Genomic DNA, 19,909 nt, shown 5'->3' on the forward strand with positions numbered 1-19,909 from the left:
CCCAAGTCTCTTTTGTCCTCTGCTCCTGACTGCTCTTCCTTCCCTCCCTCCGTGTCCCTCCAGCTGTTTCTAGTTACCACTGCCCTGTGGCCATGGACTGACCAGACCAGCATTCACAATAAAAATTTGTTCTAAGTTGACAGTGTCACATTCCCTGCTCAGCCCTCCAGGTGGGGGTGCTGCTGCAGGCATGCCGTGGTTCTGTCCGCCCTGTGCACCTAAAGGAGCCCCTCTTCCTCAGTGATAGAGCTCCACTAGCTAGCTTTGAACCTCATTTTCCTCATTGTACACATCCCTGCCTCCGGGTTGTGTGGATTCTTTGAGCGTGTGAGGGAACCAGGTGCTCTGGACAGGCTGGAGGCCTGTGGTGCTGCTGTGGGTGGGCTTGCTGGACAGGCTGGAGGCCTGTGGTGCTGCTGTGGGTGGGCTTGCTCAGCTGGGCATTCGCTGCTGTTTCTGAGGAGGACCCTGAAGCTCAGGAAAGGGCTGTGTGCTTCGGCCACCCTCTCACTCCTACTGTTCACCTGTGCTTTGTGGTTCTGGGTCTCTTAGGCTGGTGCCTTTGTAATAGTGGGGCCTTAGCATGGTGGTGCATGGCACAGTGCCTACTATGGCTTCTTACAGCATTGAGCCACAGTAGAACTTAACTGTGCCCTGACAGCATTACTGGTCACTAGAACTATTATGTTCAGGAGCCATAACTACCAGTCTGGACTCTGCCCCTTAGGGAGACAGATCTGCATATGGCCAAGGGAGCCAACTGAATTCAGTGTTGAACTGTTATTAACAGGGACCACAAAGGTCCTTCAGAACTGAGCCCTCTCAGCTCTCCATCTAGAGAAAATACCAGCCGGTTTGTAGTCAATAAAGAATACAGATGTTAACCTGTCAGTCTGGTAAGTGTAAGGCTCAGCCTTCTCTATGTGCAACTTGTATGTGCAACATCCTTTCTAGAACTGAGGCTGTGGGGTGAGGTGGGGTGGAGGCACCAAGTCCTCACCTCATGTACAGCGCTGTTCAGGCTCATCACAATGATGTATCAGGAATGTGCCATGGTGCAGGGGTGTATTTGGCTGGGTTTGGGGGAGAGCTAGGGAGATAATGGTGTGAAGCTCAGACTGAGAAGCCCAGAAGATTTGATTGTGGGCAGGCGGCAGAGGCACTACCCTGTTGGTATGTGACAAGTTACAGGGCTAGTTGCTGGAGCTCTTCCTGCCCTGCCAGTGATGCCTGTGTTGTTTTTTTTGTTTGTTTGTTTGTTTTTGTTTTTTTTGTTTTTTTTTGTTTTTTTGTTTTTTTTTGGTTCTTTTTTTCGGAGCTGGGGACCGAACCCAGGGCCTTGCGATTCCTAGGTAAGCGCTCTACCACTGAGCTAAATCCCCAGCCCCGCCTGTGTTGTTTTATGCCCTTGGTGTAAGTACAGACCTAGTGTCCCTGGGCTCTGGACCAAGCCCTGGGCCAACGTATACTCTAGTCAGTGCCCTCTCCTCCCTGCTGACCAGTTCCTGCTTTTATTTTCTCAGCCATGGCAAGGACCAGCTTCTGAGCAAGATGCCATGGTCAGCAGGAGGCTCCTCAGGCTTGGTGAAGCATCACCTGAGCTGAATCTAGACATCAGGGCAACTCCCCCAGGACCTGGCAGATCCTGACCCTTCAGGAGACACCTGTCAGCCTGAGGCCCTCTGCCTGAGTTTAAGCACACAGGAAAGCCCTCTTAATCCTCCTGCTCCTCCCCCTCCTCTTCCTCTACCACCACCTTTTCCTCCTCCTCCTCCTCTTCCACAGAGGTGTTCTTGATGGCTCTTAAAGTCATCTCATTTCCTCCTGGCAGCCCTCCAATCCAGAAAATACTGGAATGGACCTTAGCTGGGGTTTTTAACTAAAGGCCTGGGTCTCTGAGCATTAGGTACTGTGGTTTGGCTAAGAATTCAGTTCAGTTCCTTGTATCTCCCCTCCTCCCACCCCAGAGAAGCTGAGTAGCTGTGTGACAGCCAGGAAAAAAAAAAAAAAAAAACCACACACACACACAATCCATTGATCCTGGGCATCCTTTATTTTTTGCATAGGCATAAATTAGAGTCTGGAGAGGTTTGATTTGTTTTGTTTTGAAAGAATCAACAGTGCAGCATTTGTGACAGGAGAGCGCAAAACAAGCCCTGAGGGCAGGGCTGTACAGGTTGCCAGTTCACCAGAACACTTAATGGGCCTCTGCTTGCAGCTCCTCCTGGCCCTTCCATAGACCAGGCAGGACCGAGCTCCTCTCAGAGCCAGGAACTAGAAACTGGGTAACAGCTGGTGCCCCTCAGAATGGGGCTAGAAATCAAGCCTGTAGCTTTTTCAGTTAAAAACAAAACAACAACAAAAACAGACCTTGAGAATTCTATATAATACAACAGGGCAATTCAATCTAAAAGCCTCTTCCTCCTCCCCACACAAGGTAACTTCTGCCAGCCTCCCTCCCTCTCAACCCCATCCAACTGCCACCATGGAGGAGCCAGAAAGGAAACAATCTAAGCAAAAGCTGAGAGCCCAAGGGGGCTGCTTTAGAGTGGACAGGGCCACTCTTAAGTGGGGTGGGCTAGTGTAGCCCCTCTACCTGATATCTTGAACCACACTGTGGCTATTGGCACTGGATCAGGAGAACCCCCAGTCATCTCCCCTCTCTAGACTACGCTGCTAGAACGCCCCAAAGACAGAGGGCTAGGTCCTTCCCTGGGGAGTGGGAAGCTTGCTGTGGCACACAGGCAGGATGCAGCAGGAATGGGAACAGAATAGACCCTCACCCACATCAGGGGGAAAAGCAATGGTCCCCAGCACTGGGACTCCCAGGTTGGCACAGACAGCAGTCCTCAGAGGCACACAGGAGCTGGCTCCGTCCAGTTTGCAAGAAACCCCAGGGGTCCTATGGGCCATGGTACCTCCCATGCTGGAGGCGCACAGCAGCCTCTGAGTCCTTTACCAGGCACCTGCCAGGGACAGTCCAGCCGCATAGTGCTAAGCACTGTCCTAAAAGGCCACAAGACCCCCAGCTTATCCCTGGGACTCTGGCTTGGTATGCGCGTGGCTTTGGCACCTACCGGGAGTTCACCGGTGCCAGTCCCTCCACCTCACTTCCTGACTCGCAGACTCCCCAAAGTATGCTACATATATACACCCTCGTAGGCGCCTAGCTCTAGGGGGAAGATTAAGAGGCACAGGAGCCTGTAGGCAGCCTCGGGCTGTTTAGCTTATGCAGGGAGTCCTACACATGCTGCCTTTGCTCTTGCTCCTGGAAGTCAGCGCTAACAAGCATGTGCGGGCAGTGGTGGGGTGCTGTGCACCTACTCTCAGAGCAGGGGTAGATGCTGGGAACGGTGAGCCTCCCACGTGGCTAGCAACAGGCACAAGATCTCATAGGGCTAGTGGGCAGGCTCTCCGTGCACCCGGAAGCGGTAGATACAGGTGTATTCAGGGTGGCCCCAGTTGGTCAGGATCCGAAGCTCCACAACTTGGTATGTGGCCATCTTAGAGGCCTAGGTAGAAAAGAGGGGTTCGGTGTCACAGAGTCCTTTGACAACTCAGCAACAAAAGCGATGTAGTGGAGAGCCACTCTGGCAGCCAGATGTTTCCTGCCCTGGGGCTTATAACAAAAACAGAAAACTGAATTTCTAAAGTTTCTGTTTCCTGGAACAGAGTTTCCAGGCCAAAGGCCTTGGAGGACTTTGGGGTTCCTAAGTGTCACTACCCACACAAGCCAGCCCTTGGGCCATGTGTTAACAGTCTTGAGTACCGAGGACCAGCACAGTTCATCTGAGACAGGCGAACTCAGCCCCAGTCACAGTTGGCATTATCAGTGCATAGGATGTTCCTAGGAAGCTTATGGACACAGTTTGCTTTTTTCTCAAGTGTCTAGCCTGTACTCTATGCTTAAAGCTATAGTGTTACAGGACTGAAGACCTGGGTCAGTTAAGAGCACTGGCTACTCTTCCATGTAATCTAGGTTCGATTCCCAGCATTCATGGCAACTTGTAATTGTCTGTAACTCTGGCTCTAAGGGATCCAAAGCCCTCTTCTGGCCTCTTAGGGCACCAGTACACAGATGGGGCATAGACATGTATACAAGCAAAATACTCATCACACGAAGTCAAACAAAAAGATTTAAAAGGAATGACTTAGCTCTAGAATCTGCCTCTTTAAGGCCTAGGTCAGACACCCATGTGCCCTACCTGAGGCCCTAGCACACTGATCATCTTGAACACCCTTCACAGTCACTTCCTGACAACCCTTCCTTAGTAAAACTCACTTAGGGCGGAGCCCTGATCAGAAAGCTCTGGATGCTGCCCTCTGTTTAACGACAGAGGGTCATCTCTACCCTATACCCTGAAGTAAGGCAGGGTGGGAAGATGGGACAAGCCCTGAATCCTCTGCCCAGCAGTGCAAAGACTGGACACTGGAAGATGTCTGCTGCTGACTGGGAGTGCGAGGTACCACCCACCCCACAAGCACACAACCCTGTACCTGGAAGTAGAAGGTCTGGATGGGCTCCCCATCCTGGTCGTAGGCAAACGTGCCCAAAAGTGTCCCTTCCTGCTGCAGGTCTTCATCAAAGCCCTACAGAAACGCACACAGGGAGTCAGGGAGGCCATTCCCTCTCACACTGTGGTGTCAGCACTGCAGCTTCAGACAGCCATGCAAAAGGGCCAGGTCTCTCCCTGGCTCACTTTTAAACAAACTAATCTATTTCAGTGTGATTCTCAGCAAAGACACACACACACACACACACACACACACACACACACACACACACACACACACAAACTCCAGTAAAGATCAGGTATGTGATTCTCAGCAAAGATCGCTCCCCCACACTCCAATAAAAATCAGGAACTCACAAAGATGGCGAAGTCCTTGGGAGCACTGGAGATTGTGCTGTTGGGTGACAAGGCCTTGGGCACGTGTTCTAAGGTGACGGCTGTGGGGCGGATACGAGCAGAGAGGCGGACCACTGCGAAGCCCTGGGGCCCCTGGAATGCCCAGCAGTTGCCTGGGTGCACATCTGGCTGGAGGGGTGGGAGGCATGTCAGAACAAGGCCTCTAATCCAGCTTTGGCTGACTGAGAAGGGCATCCCCCACTGTGTTCAAAGTGCCCACCTGCAGAATGACTCGGGGTGACTGGGAGTGGTACCACAAGGGGATGCCAAAGAGGCTGAGAAGGGCTGTCTTCGTCTCGTAAGTCTCAGAACAACGGGTGCTGATGACACTGGCTCCTGTCACAGGAAAAGAAGGATTTTAAAACTCAGTGGAGAGCCCCAGTAAGTTTGGGTGGTTTCAGGGCTGAAAAGATTGCCACTGCATGGGGACAGGTATCTCAGGCCACCCCTTAGCTCTAACTCAGTCTCACAGAGTAAGCCACTCCCAGCCAGGGGTCCACTCAGTGTCAGCCATCCCTGGCCTTGGTTGGAGTCTACTCTGTACTGGCCTCAAGCTTTCCTTGTTTAGTCAGCACCATGCTGCCTGGCAGGCCCGGGGCCCAGCAGTGTAAGGACCGGGGTAAGGTGAAGTGGTGAAGGCGGCACACACCTCCTGATTCCAGGGCATAATCCACCATTCCAATACGGTCCTCACTGTAGCGCTGCAGGGCCTGCTTGACGATCCGGTGCACTTGCTAAAACATGCCCCAGGCAGACAGGGATGTGAATGGGGCAGAAGAGGTACTGCACGCATACCCATGGACTGGCCCTGCAGCAGCGGCTCCCAAGCAGGGTTTGAACCCTTCCACCCACCACACTGGGCCCAGAATATACACTGAACCTCCAGCCAGGAGGGTCTACCATGTCCTAATACACATGCAGAGCTGGCAGTGTAAGACTGACCAGGTCTACAGCTTCCCGGGGAGAAAGCAAGTCTGTTGAGAGTCACTCCTTACCTCCTCTGTCACCCCAACTATGCCTTCTTTCTGCAGTGTCTGTCCCAGAGAAGCTGCGGCCTCCCTGGCTGACTTGCCCTGCATTTCAGCCATATTGGCAAGAATCTTGTTCTCCAGCTCCTGCAGCTGAGCATGCATCTCGTCTCTCTGCAGGAGCCCGCTGCGGGCGCCCCTATCTCGAAGAAGGAACTGACTGATCCAGTCAGGGAACTGGGATTCCACCTACAGACAAAGGCAGTGTCACTCAGAACCTTGCAAGAATGTCAGGGGCTGCTATGACAGGGTGGGTGAGCTGTCACTGGAGGAGGAAGCAGAGCTGGAAGAGATGTTAGAAGTTAGGAACTACTCTCTCCAGGGAAGTGACCTGGATGGGAAAGCATTTCCCCTAGAGCCCAGGACTGCATCAGGTCAGCTATGCTTATGCCTCTAGAACAGGCCAAAGCCACTGCTCCAGCTGACACACCCCCTCCCAGGTGGGTGGTCTCAGAGGGGAGGGGGATTAGTAGGGCTCTGGTACTTCCCACTCACATCAGCCCTGGCAGCCTGGATCTTCTGAGGCAGCAGGCCCACTTCATCTGCCACCGAGTTCTGCTTCAGAGTTAGGGCAGCCAGCTCCTGCCTCAGACCGGCCAGTTGGGCTTCCAGCCGCTCCAGCTCCTTCACAGAGCTCTCCTGGAAAGCCTCCTGGGTCATGCTATTTCCAGATGGAGGGAAGCAAGGTAAGGCCATGCTGAGGAAGGAGGAGGAACCCCTGACTGACTCCTGTCATAATGTGTAAGCCCATCACTGTGTGAAGGAGCAGGGCTGCCCTTGGAGTCTGGCAGAAAAACACAGCCCAGGAGCTCGGGCTTACCTGTCTCAGCTAATTCTAGCCTGATTCTCCCTAGGCTTGGAGAGCCTCCCAGGCCTTCAAGACTTGCTCACAGGAGCAGAAGGCAGACAGAAAAGACCAGCCCACAAAGTCCAGTTTCACTGCCATACCTGTCCCTGCCACCCCCAGGCCTTACCAACCCGCCTTGTACTTCAGAGGCCATAGGCAGGGTCCTAAGCTAAGTCTCGGCCAACCAGGCAGAACCCTAATGGGGTGGCAGAGCAGGCCTTGGCCAGATGGCTGCCATTACCTTCGCCATTCTGTCTTCAGCTGCTGGACACGGGCCTCAGACTCCTGGGAGCAGGAAGAAGGAGCAAGGACAAGACATGAGTTCAGAGACATCTGGGGGCCTGTTCTATAAGGGAGTGTTTGCTTAACCACGTCCCTGAAAGTGTCTCCCAGCCCTCTCAGCAAAGATCAGAGCAGGTGAAGTCCTGTGAGTCTCAGCCGCATCAGACTCATTCCCACCTGGGTTAGTTTATGTTCACTAAGCACAAACACCCTGCACAAATACCATCCTGCCCCGTGCACGTCCCCAGGGTCGCTGTGGAGCATCTGTGGCAAGTTCAGGCCCTAGACTACCCGCTTACAGGCTTCCACTCAGCATCCCAGCTGTATCCATGGAGAACCAAGGACCCATGTAGGGCTGGGTGGGGTCGTGGTGCACTAGCCTAGCCCACTGACCTGAGAGGCCTGGACGATCTTCTTGAATAGGTCTTCCGAGTCCTGGTGATGCTCTGCCCTCAGGGTAGCCAGCTCTTCCTACCAGATATGAGGGTTGTTTTGTTTTATTTTGGTAGTTTTTTTTCTTGTTTTCTATTGAGGCAATGTCTCTCTATGTGGTTCTGACTGTCCCAGAACTCCCTCGACAGACCAGACTGACCTCCAACTCAGATCTACCTGCCTCTGCCTCCTGAGTGCTAGGATTAAAGGTGTGCACCACCACACCCACTGAGAGGGTTTGCTAGCTGCCCTGGGAGGAACACTTGTGATTAGATATGGTCTAACTGAGTTCCTACTAGCGTTTCTTTAACTCCCGAGTTTCAGCTCGTGGCCTTATGCCACAAGGCTCTAGAATACAAGGAGTACCACCTGTGCCTAGCACTTCACTTGTGTCAGGCACTGTGCTGGGGACTCCCACCATGGAAGATGGGTCATTTTAATCTTGACAGGGTACCTGGCTATGGGGCCTCTTACACCCCACATGGGACTGCCAGAGTTTTCTATGGCCTCTCCTCTATGAAATGTGCAGTCCCACCCCCAGGCAACGATGGTTCCCCCACCTGGATACGAGCCACTGTGTCCCTGCGCAAGTCCTCCTTCAGGGCAGCTTCCCGGCGGCTCACCAACCCTTCTAGGAGAGACAGGGCATCTTCATGGCTCAGGCTACTGCCTCCTCCATGGCCAGCAGCCCCCTGCCGCAGCTCCAAGCGCTCCAGCCGTATGGCCTCCTTCTGCCAGTTGGAGGAAAACTCAGCAGCAAGGGCTTCCAGGCGCCGCTCCAGAGAGTGAACCCGGGAGAGAATGCGCTGCTCAGCCTAGTGGGGTCAGAAGGAAAGAGCAGAGGTGAGGCCCAGGGGAGCAAAGCTACCAGAAGGCTTCCTGAGTGCGGCCACTGAAACAGCCGAAAGAAATAAGTTCCAGGACTCCTGACTGCATAGTTGCGACACGGCAGCTGGGCATAGTGGCACAGGCCTTTAACGCCAGCACTTTCGGGGCAGAGCAAGTGGATCTTTGTGAGTTCTAGGCCTGCCTGTTCTACAGAGTGAGTTTCAGGACAGCCAGTGCTAATGAAACTCTGTCTAGGGAAAAACAAATGGCAAAAAGCAGCATTTGGCAGGAGAGACTGGGCATGCACTACAGGAGGGCCATCAGCATGTTGTCACCATCAGATCCCACTGTGGAAGGAAAGGTGGCTGGGAGAGGGAGTCTGAGCACAGGGACTGGCCAGGAAAATTCTGTGAATTTATAGGATGGTCACAGGCACAGCTAAGCAGCCCCACCTCATGAGCTGTATAAGTACAGGGAGGCAGCTTTTGGCTTTCAAGTGCTTTTGCTCTTCCATAGATAATGAGTCCCAAAGAGGCAATGGTTTGAAAACTTGCATTTTCCTCCTTTAAATGAATGTGCTAGAGAAGATGTAGTAACAGCCATTCAGGCCCAAGCATGGCACCTGATAGTGTCATTCACATGAGGACTATTGTTGGCCAAACAACAAAACCTTTGCCAAGGGAAATTACAAAACACAATCTACCATTAAAGGGCAAAGGGCTTTGGGGCAGAGGTTTTAGACATTCTGTTTTAACCATGCTTGCACAACTCCAAAGGCAGCAAGCACAGAATCCTGTTCCCAGCCTGCCCTGCGCTGCCCCTGCCATCACCCCTCCCAAGCCACTGTCTTCACTGAGTCTTCCCACGAGCAGATCCTGGCTGTGCTCTGCTGGCCTTGCTTCCCCTTGTCACATGAAAGGTGGCCCAAGACCGAATTGTCCCTCATCTCTTCAAAAGTCAATTTTAAAAGGAAACTACAGGCGATAGAATATGCCATCATTTTAAGAAATAAGATCATACTGTGCTGGGACATATTTAAAATGTGCAAGCTTAATTTAGCTGATACAGGCAGAGTTCACTAATGACTAAGAGTTAGGAGCTGGGAGGAAGGGGCTGTATGTTTTGTTGACAAAGGATCTCACTCAGTCCAGACTGTCCTGTAGTTTACTATGTAGCCCAGGCTGACTGCAAAGACATGTGATTCTCCTGCCTTAGCCTCCAAGCTCCCACGTGCCAGGACTACAGGTGTGAGCCACCATGCCCTGGTAAGACCAAGAGGTTTGTGTGTGTGCCATGTTCTTGTGTTGTGTAAGCATGTGTGTACAGAGAACATCCTGTGTACTGTGTGGATGCACCGCCTGTCAATTCAAAAGCCTACAGCCTATGGCTTAGGCAGGAAATAGAAAGTGGGATATCTGGAAGGCAGAAAGAATTCTGGAATAGGCAGGTGCAGGAGATTGGGCCAGGGAAGATGTGAGGACACAAGCACAGGTTACCAGCCACATGGCAGAATGTAGGTTAAAATAATTGGATTACTCTAATTATGATCTAGTAAGAGCAGACCCTAGCTATATGGCCAAGGTATTTGTAAATATATTTTGAGTCTGAGTCTCATTTCTAGGAGCATGGGACTGGAGGAAGAACCAGATCTTAACTTCAACATGTGTGTGCACGCATACATGTATGTATGCACATGTATGTCCAGGTGCACCTGCTTGTGCATGCACAAGGGGAGGCCAGAGGTTGACATTACATGTCTCCCTCCATGGCTCTCCACCTTATTTTTTGAGTCAAGCCTTTTCACTGGACCTGGAGCTCAGCACTTTGGCTAGACTGACTAGACAGCAAGCCCTGGAGATCACCTGACTCCACCCCACCACCCAGCACCAGTGTTACAGGCCTATGCTAGTCAGTACTGGTGATATGAACTCAACTGCATTGAACTAGCACCGCAGCCTGGGGACAGAGTTTCAGGTGAACTGTATTTCTATTCCATTCTGGTTATATGTCCATGTCACCCTCAACTGTGCAGGCCCCTGAAGAGCACACCCTAGACCCACCCTAATCTAAGACACTGACTGCTGTGTCTCACGCCCATGCCTGCAGCCTCTGCAGAGTGACCTAGCAGACTGCCTGCTTGAGGTGCCTCCCTCTCTTTGCCTCCCCTTCCTATAATCTGCTCTGGTCCTGCTACTTGCTGCCCCAGGTCTCAATTCATCTGGGTTGTCTCTAGAACACAGTTGAATGGCTCTGGGAGAAGCCCGGGCTAGTTTGGCAGGTGAACAAAGAACAGGCAGGGGCAGTTGTCCCTGTGAGGGCCTGGGCCACCCACCCCACTACACAACTAGCACAGACTGTCCTGGCATAGCCCAGAAGGACCCACTGGTCCCTTCAGACTCGCAGCTACTACATACTTGAAGTCTTAAGCCACAGTGTAGATTGGGGGAGGGCTGGGAGGTACCTGGTCAGGATGTTACACACAGAAGCCTTGGCAATATGGAGAAATCGCATTGGAAAGCAACAAGACCGTTTGCCAGCCCCTTCCTTCTGCTTTCTGAGGATGTACATAACTTTTGGGTTGTTTAGTCCTGTTTAGAGGAAAGTTAGCTCCCCCTCGACCTCAAACGGCCCAGGAAGGGTGTTGTAGCTTTGTGGCTTTGTGTGAGTTTTGTGTGACTTCTCCAACCTGCAAAGCCAGGCTGTAGAAGCATGCTCTCCACCCTCAGCACCCTCAGACTCACCTGCAAGTGCGAGGAGGCATCCCTGGTGTCCCACACCTCCGGCTGCCTCCTACTCTCCTTTGCTGCCCACCAGGAGGCCACAGCGGGTTGCAGTGTCTGGAGCCCTAAGGGGTAAAAATGCCAAGCCCCTAGGCACAAGGAGAGAGAGAGAGAGACAGACAGACAGACAGACAGACAGACAGACAGACAGACAGACAGACAGAACTTAGAATCTTCTTGGTCACAGCCTGTGTCACACATTGTGAGTCTTGCTCGAGCAGAGGTGGAAGTGACAGCCCATGACCTCACAGCACCTTCATGCTCACACCTCCCTCCAGGTGTCCTCACTCATCCCCCAGACTTAGGAGAACGCACCTTCCTTTACCAGTTACAGATTCTCAGGGGTGGAGCCCAGACCCTGACAGATGACTTCCCAGTTCAGTGACAGTCCCTGGGATCTTTGACAACAACTAGTATTGACTGCTCTGTCTGGAAGGGCTTGCTGGCTCGAGTGGCATTTGTGAGTGGGTTTAACAGCTCCCTGGCTCCCTGGCTGGCATCACAGAGAGCACAGCACCCGCTTCGGGGGTGGGGGGCAGGATTAGCCACAGAGAAACAGTGTTTAATTCACATTTGCCTTAGTTATCGGCCATGAGCAGGGAGGGGAAGGGAGCATACACAAGCCACTAGGCCTGAAGTCCCAAGTGCACATGACCACACACCCCCTGAGCAGGCCTGGGCCCTCTCACCTCACATCTCCACATGCTCTGGCTGTGACATGGGCTCTATCAGCCACGACTCAGAGCTGTGCTTACCACCTGGGAAAGGGCTGACAGGATAAACACTACAAGGCCTCGAGTAATAAAGTAATATTATTTTAAGGGTGATGCCCAGTTTCCACTGAGTATGAACAAGTAGTTCTTGCAACGGGAAACAAAAAGGAAACCGACATTTGGAAAAATGCCCTGCCGTCTTTATTAATAAAAAGCTGTGGGGTTGGGGATTTAGCTCAGTGGTAGAGCGCTTGCCTAGCAAGCGCAAGGCCCTGGGTTCAGTCCCCAGCTCCGAAAAAAAAAAAAAAAAAAAAAAAGCTGGGTGCTGGGTGCTGGGTGGCCCACACCTTAATCCTAGTACTCAGGAGGCAGAGGCAAGTAGACCTGTGAGTTTGAGGCCAACCTGGTGTTCAAAGTGAGTTCCGGGACAGCCAGGGCTACACAGAGAAACCCCGTCTCAAAAATGAAAACAGAAAGAGTACAAGACTATAAGGTGGAACCAACTCTCTAACGGCACTGACAAAGCTCTGCTGATGCAGTTGCTCAAAGTGAGCCTCGGTCCACACAGCCTTCATGTGAAATCACAAACTTGGTTCAATTGTGCAATGAGAAGCAGAACACACAAGACAAAGATAAGACGGCCCTGTGACCAGCACAGTGCAGCAGGGCTGTAGGTAAGCAGCTCTTACAGTCTCAACCAGGGCCCTTCTGGCTGCTTCTAGCTCCAAGGCAGCCAAGGTTTCACTTGATCTTGTAAAAACAATCCACTCACATAGACTCTGTCCCGATTTGGAAGAGAGGGAAAATAGCTGCTCCTAATAATAGCAGAGTTCTTGCTTGCTGCCCAGAAAGTGGCTGTCGGGGGTGTTCCTCCCAAAGCTCCCTGTACTAGAGCAGGAGCAAGGTCAGGAGACGAGGCAGATTCCCTCAGCCCCGGCACACTGTCAGACAGGCAGCCTGAGTCACTAGAGGACTTTCGGGGGATCGGGGGAGTAGGAAAGTCAGGCCCAGGGCTCTGTATGGACAGCTGGATCACCGTTAGCCCCAACTCTGCCACACCCTAGCCCTGTCTAGCTTCCCTCTCTTCCACCCCTGCTTACCGTAGGTCAGACCAGTCAGGAGTAGCAAGAGCAGGAGGAACCACAGAAAACTCTTCAGGTTTGGTGAGAAGTGCCTGGACCTCAGGAGGACAGACAAAAGGCAGACATCAGTGGGATCTGGGCCTCCGTTCTGCACTCAGTCTCTTGGGACATTTCTAGAATTCTGAGCTGGAGTTACGACATGTACCCTTGGGCTCCCCATGGGGCTGAGATTGGGCAGGCCACTGGAATGGTACTGTAGGTCCTAAAAGTTGTGGGGAAACTTTGGTTCTATAAACTTAAAACTTATTTCAATTGTGTGTGTGTGTGCGTGTGTGTGTGTGCGCGTGTGTGCAGATGAGTGCAGGTACTTTCAGAGTCCCTGAAACTGAAGTTACAGACTATTGTGAGCCGCCAAGTGGGTGCTAGGAATTGAACTCAAGTCCTGTGGAAGTGCTCTTAAGTGCTGAGCTAAGCCTCCAGCCACACCACCTCAGGGTTTTGATTGGTAGCCCAGGCTGACCTGGACTCCCCATGTAGCTCAGGCTAGCTTTCTAGCAGCACTAGTCATGCTCCCTGACCTGGACTTGGCAGAGGCACCCTGACCTTCTCCTGGTCTACCTTTGTTCTCTGCCCAGGGGGCCCAGTTCTTAACCTCTGTCCTGCTGGTATGGGAACTTGGGGAATGACCCTACAGCATCCTCAGACAGTATCTCTTTTCGATTTCTGATCATGGGCAGGAACTTCTGGAATGTAGCCTGTCACGGATCTAAGATGGAGGCAGGACTTCACTTTTGTGAACCCCTCTTCTAGAAGGGTTAGTGCCTCACAGTTTGCCAGTAGGAGCAAAGCCACCCTTTTGCTGAGGACTGGAAGGGTCTCAGTGAAGCAAGAACCTGTGCTCCAGAGTACTGCTAGAAGGTAATCAACTAGGAGGGAAAGCCCACCTCAGCCAAAAGCTACATGTACCCTGGGGAACCGTCAAGGAATGGTGGACCACATTCAGGCTTGGATGCTCTGTTAAGCCCTGTGGTACCAGGTCTTTCTGGTTCTTCATCAAGGCTGGAGTCTCACTCACCTGGTTAGGACGAAGACATCCAGGAGGGAGGCAGCTGTTGTCAGACGGTACCAGGTGGTGCCAACCCACCAGTAGAGAAGACCAAAGAGGCGGCCTGAAAAGTGGCCGTTAAGCCTAAGACTTGGTCGTATTTAGCACACTGCCCTTTCCCCATCAGGTGCTCTCTTGCCCAGTCCCCTTTGTCCCACTCCACAGTGACCCCTTTCCAAGCCTACCTGCCCAGCCTTCCTAACTCAGCCTGCTCTGAGGTGGCTCCTGCCCAAACCTGCTAGGCTTCCCACAGACATGGCTCCCAGTGATTATTCCAGAGCCTTCCCCAGCTCTGCAGCCCAGGTGCCCAATTACAGACACAGGAGGAAGTGACTGCTGCCGAAGTTGTCTAGCACACAGTCAGCACGCACCTGGAAGAGTGACCAGCGTCCAGACAAAGGAGCCGGCCCGAGATGCTGCACTTCTTAACCCTGACCCTGAACTGTGCTGGTCTGAGTCCGTGTAGCCTGCAGGGAAGGGGAAGAAAACAAACATAGCTCCTTAATAGCACTGATTTCTAAGAGCCGCAGACGTGGAGCCTGACTGCTCCTTGAGCTGAAGCCACTCGTCCTCTGCCCAGAGTGTTAGACTGGCCCAGCACACAGTAGGTCCAGAAATGTTTGTGAAGTGAGGAGACGGGAAATCTCCTGGTGCTGGGGAATGAACCCAGGACCTGTGCTTGCTTTAGCTCTGTGCCTCCTGAACTAAGTCCCCAGGCCCTGACATTTTATTTTCCCTTTGTACCCTCACCTTGCCAACAATCTCTAGGTGGTTGCTCCCATGTGTATCAGAAATCACTGAGTATTAACCATGTTTGAGCCCCAGATAAAACTGCCTAAAACATAGTGGTGTGGTTCTGGGTCGCTCACAGACCAGTGGAGGAGGATCCTACAGACACCACAGTCCTAAGGTAGGGACAGCTTGGGCCAGGAGGGAGAGCTTTGGTACAGGGACACCCAGTAAGGTGCACACACGCACGGACACACACACACACACACACACACACACACACACACACTCAAGGCTGCATGTTTGCTAGGCAAATTCTCTACCACTAAAACTATCCCAGCTCTCAGGTCTCACGGAAGCTATGAAGTGCCCATGGCCCATGACATGTGAAGTCATCTCATGCTGTCAGGGTGCTCCTTGCCCTCAGTCTCCTGTCTGCCCTAGAGCCCACTCTCATGGGGTAACAAAGCAGCACCTACCTGCAAGGTCATCCTCAGAAGAGTAGCCTGAGGAAGAGCCAAAAAAGTCCTCTGAGGCCTTGTTCTCCATGGTGAGCCCATTGGCTTTGCTGCTCTCAGAGCCGCCTGTTCCTCTCCTCCTCCTCCCCCGAAGGTCCCCACCTGGCAGGAGATAGGGGCTCTGCTGAGCTCCTACAGCCTCCACCCTAGTGGGTCTGGAGCTGAGGGATACTTCAGGGATCGTCCTCTGAGGGACCTCAGGAACACTGAGAGGGGAGGAATTTGGAGACCAGGTCTTGGGAGTGAGATATGGGGTACTCACTCCAGTAGGGCTCACTGTGTAGGTGGTCATCCAGGAGGGCGCTTCTGGCAAGGGACACAGCCCGGGGGCTGCCTATGTAGGACTCCCGAACCACAGACTCGCTGTAGTAGGAGGTGTGGGAGTCAGAGGGGGGGGGCAGCTGCGGAGCTGGGGACAGGCGCTTCATGTTGCTGGATTTCCTCTTCAAAGTCCTGTGGGACAGACATGAGAAGAGAGGAGGGGGGAGGGGTTAACCCCGCCAGGAAGGGGAAGCCACCAACCCTGGCGACCTCGTTTTGTGTGGGAAAGCCTTGTTGCCAGGCGCCCAAAAACCCAACTACTTCCAACACAGGTATTTCTCTGCTCCCAGTGTCATCGCTGAATCTCACCAGACATGAGCAAGCTCCAGAGACAGAGACAGCATCCAACTCAGGTTTCTAACTTCAAAGCCAAATGTTTCCCCATGCTTCCTAGGGGGACTTGGAGTTCCCATAACCTACTGAAAATCTGGACAAACCTGACCTGGCTTCCCAGACCTAGTCAGAGCCTCAGGGGCTCATGGCTGCCGGGGGAGGGGAAGGGAGATGACAAGGCATGTAGTCCCAAGCCACTGAGGCTCTCCACTTGGTGAGATGTAAAGTGTGAGCCTGGGAAAGGTGGCTGGTCTGCCACACCTGCCCACAGTCAGCCTGCTGCTGTGAGCCCAGTGGAAGACTTTGTCGTTTCCTGCCTGGCTTTTGTGTGAAGCTGCTTCTCCCCACTTCCTGTTCACTAAACCGAGGCTGGGTGGCCCCTGCTCACACTGGGTAGAGAAGGCAGCATCCTGGCTCCTGGTGTCCTTACAGAAGTGAAGACAGACAGAACCAACCCTCTTGACCAAGTATCTGTCTCCATCCACAAAGGCAGTGAAAGGAAGGGCCACGGGCTCTGCTCCTACCTGAGAGGACTGTCTTTAAACACGGTGCTCTGGCCTCCTGCCACGGAGCTTGCACCACTGCTGCTGCTACCATCGTTGTCATCCTGGGAGTAGCGCGTGAGGCGCTGGCTTCGTCTTGACATGATGAGGCAGAGTGGGGACTCTTCTCCTGAAGAAAGACTTGGAGGAGACAGGGCAACATATAAGGTTTGGGGCTGTCCCCGGGGAAAGAATAGATGCCTGTGCACTTAGACAAAGCAGCCCTGTGGTAGAGGGCATCTCCCCTCACCCCTGTCTACCACCTGCCTTGGGACTGACTTAGGACTCTGGGAGCTTCTTCCACGGCTCTTTTCACAGGGTTTCCTAATTGATAGGTTGCTTGTCCTTATCCTGTGGGAGCCAGAATCAGGCCTTGTTGGACCTCTGAGGTGCAGCAGGGACTGACATCTGACAGACACTGCTCCCTGGGGTGTGCTCTTCAGCCTGCCCACCCCCAGCCAACTGCCCAACCTCATAGGTACCGCTCCCCTTCCATTGGTGTTTCTCATGTATGTATGTATGTATGTATGTATGTATGTGTAAGGGTGTTAGGTTCCCTAGAACTAGAGTTACAGACAGTTATGAACCACCATGTGGTTGCTGGGATTTGAACTCAGGACCTCTGGAAAAGCAGCCAGTGCTCTTAACCTCTGAGCCATCTCTCCAGACCTCCTTTCCTTCTTTTCAGTCACAGCCTCTGGTTCACAGAGCCAGCTACGTCCTGACTGCAGAAACCCTTCCTACCATATTCTGCGGCCCCTCAGCACACTGTGCTATGACACCTTGATGTGACAATGACAGTGATAAATTACTACTGGCTGCCTAATTCCTTTCCTACTCATTAATGACCCTGGCACAAGCAAGGGGGCCATCATCACCCATCTAAGGGGAGGAACCTGGGATGCGAGCCTGCAGGTGAGAGCCAGGTCTCTGCTCAGACCTGACAGGCTGTGGGCCTGGGCATTTGCACTTCATCAGAAGGTCTGCAAGTTGTCTGGGGAATGTTACAGCTCCATATAGCATATGCTTGGAACATAGCTGTCAACGGTGTGGTTACATGGCAGTTACACAAGTATCTGTTAACGAAGTAAGGCGGAAGGTGGAGCTGTTTTGTGGAGTTGCAGTCAGTCTGGCCTATAGGACAGTCAGAGTCACCACATGAGGTGGGTGAAACTGATAAGAAGGCCAAAGTGAAAAGATCTGGCCAAAGACAGCCTTCCACTACATCAGCGAAGATAAACAAATCTTTCAGTGCAGGGACCTAATTTCAAATCTCAGAACATCAACACAGGAGTCTCTCCAACCTGGGCTAGCAGAATTACAAAACTTTAGATCCCCAAACCCATCCAAAAAGAGATCCTGGTATTTATGACTTTGTATTGCTTCTGAGATTCCTGGTGAATACTGACCTCCCATGGTGGGAAACACACCCAAACCCCGACCTCAGAAACCAGAAGGTCAGGTTCATCCAGCTAGAAAGACAAGTAGCCTCCTGTCTGGGCTAACTGGCATTTAACCAGGTGGGATGCCCATCTGGCATCCTTCACTCTCTTTAACTGGTGTTGGTAAAGGGACCAACTGGTAGTATCCTGGGTTGTATTCCAGTCCTTATAAGGTAGTTCCACCCATGACTGCCACCCCTACCTAACAGCTCTAGATGCCCACACCCTCCACCTCTTAACCCCTGCCCTGCTGTAGCACATGAAGCTTTTGCCAGGGGGGAAAACAGTGCAACATGTTTATACAGTACCCACGCTGCTGTGGCAAGAATCTAAACGTTCTGAGGGGGTGGGGAGATAGGGCACTGAACACTGCCCATGTGCCATCTCCCAGCACTCCCAGAGCTATGCGAATCTTATCATCGTTATCTTTCATACTTCATCCTGTTGTCACAAAACAGTTTACCACAGCGGCCATCCAGGTTACACAAGATCACAAAGGTCTACTGTGGGGAGCGGCTGGGATATTCACTCCTCCATCCTGCCATTAGTTACAAAACCCTCAAATAAAACATCCTTTCCTACTTCAGAGCCTTGACCCCTGAGACATGGCCCCTGTTGGGAATCTTATATGTGACATCTCCACTCCATTTCCCCCGGGACACAAAAAGTGCTCCAGGCGCTCACTCTCTGTCCTGGCTCTAAGTCACACCCCAGCGCGCGATGGCTTTGTTTTGTTTTGGTTGGGTTAGGCTGTTTTGGAACTGAGCTAAATGGGCCCTCCCCCATCCCCCATAACTGTGACAGGCGGTGGTGGCGCAGGCTGGGAACTTCCAGTGCCAGGGCTCGGCCTGTGGCACTGCCCTGGTCCGGTTTGGGGCGGCTGGGTCTTGGCTGCCCTCCTCCCCGGAGGCTGCTGGGGAAGTCCCGCCTGGGGACAGCGCCCTCCCCGTGACTGCGATGCGTCAGGGCGCCGGCCCGCGAGTGTCCCGGAGCGTGCGTCGCAAGGGGGTTGGAGTGGCCCGGCCTGACCGGACGGTGAGGCTCAGGCCCGCTACAGCTGGACGGCGACCCGGGTCAGGCGGCCGTGGGGCCGTGGGAGGCGGGCCCAACCCGTTCCTTACCTTCCGTGGCTGTTCCCGTGTCGGGGTTCCCCGGGCGGCGCCGCGCGCTGGGCCGGGCCGGTCCCGAGGCTGAGGCTGAGGCTGAGATGAGCGCAGAGCGGAGACGCGGGACAATGCGGCCGGCGGAGGCCCGCGCTGCGCGAGTGGGGCAGGGCGGTGCGCGCGTGGCCGAGTGTGTATGTGTGCGCCTGTCAGTCAAGGCTGACAGCCCACAAGTCATTGGCCAGGCCCAGCCGGCCCGCCCCGCCCTCCGTTGCCGCCCATTGGTTGGTTTGAACACAAAGGCTCCGGCTCGGCCCGCCCTTCGCGTGGGCCCTGTAGTTCGCGCGTGGGAGGCGGGAGCAAGTAGGACCTCCTGGCTGTGGGACTTGTGCGTTCCGTCGCCCACCCGTGCCCACGCTCACGCCGCGCCGGAGCTCTAAAGGCTTTAGGTGCTGGTGCACACAGGGTGTCATGGAATTGGCCATTGGGAAAGGATCCCTCCGTGGACCCCGCGCGCACCGGTGGTGTGGACACTTCCCAGCGCCAGCCCTGTCTGCCCACTTTAAAGACAAGGGAAACAGATCCATGGAAGTTTTGTTTCTTTTCTTTTCTTTCTTTTTTTTTTTTTTCTTTCTTTTTTTTTTGGAGCTGAGGACCGAACCCAGGGCCTTGCGCTTTCTAGGCAAGCGCTCTACCACTGAGCTAAATCCCCAACCCCGGAAGTTTTGTTTCTTACATAGAACCTACCCAGAGGGGAAGTTGGGTCTAGAAGATTAATACTGTTTTAATTTTAAGGTTGAATTTTTAGTTCCAAGATGGGCAGGATACTACCCATTTTCCCCAACCACCCATTTTTGTTGTTTTAGTTTGTTTTTGCTTTTCCAAGACAAGATTGTACTGTCACAGAGATCCAC

The 19,909-nt window shown here is 53.1% G+C and overlaps 1 protein-coding gene across 4 annotated transcripts; it reads right to left on the reverse strand.

Moving 5' to 3' along the window:
* Positions 1-2,034: 2,034 nt before the first annotated feature.
* Positions 2,035-19,219, reverse strand: Sun2 (Sad1 and UNC84 domain containing 2). Of its 4 annotated transcripts, none has more exons than XM_006242047.5 (18): positions 19,014-19,219; positions 16,433-16,591; positions 15,517-15,707; positions 15,216-15,356; positions 14,379-14,474; positions 13,978-14,071; positions 12,921-12,994; positions 11,069-11,172; positions 8,060-8,314; positions 7,461-7,538; positions 7,027-7,070; positions 6,434-6,599; positions 5,906-6,127; positions 5,560-5,644; positions 5,131-5,246; positions 4,872-5,039; positions 4,498-4,590; positions 2,035-3,512 (listed from the first exon to the last, which is right to left on the reverse strand). In XM_006242047.5, the coding sequence occupies exons 2-18, from the start codon at positions 16,552-16,554 to the stop codon at positions 3,399-3,401; spliced, it is 2,163 nt and encodes a 720-aa protein (XP_006242109.1). In that variant the 5' UTR covers positions 16,555-16,591; positions 19,014-19,219; the 3' UTR covers positions 2,035-3,398. The 4 variants fall into 4 exon arrangements, with proteins under 4 accessions (XP_006242109.1, NP_001414618.1, NP_001414617.1 ...); NM_001427689.1 differs by having other exon boundaries at positions 11,069-11,196; positions 19,014-19,163; NM_001427688.1 differs by having other exon boundaries at positions 11,069-11,196; positions 12,921-13,000; positions 19,014-19,163.
* Between the last annotated feature and the right edge of the window lie 690 nt (positions 19,220-19,909).

This window comes from Rattus norvegicus, chromosome 7 (genome assembly GCF_036323735.1).
Source record: "Rattus norvegicus strain BN/NHsdMcwi chromosome 7, GRCr8, whole genome shotgun sequence".
NCBI classification, from domain to species: Eukaryota; Metazoa; Chordata; class Mammalia; order Rodentia; family Muridae; genus Rattus; species Rattus norvegicus.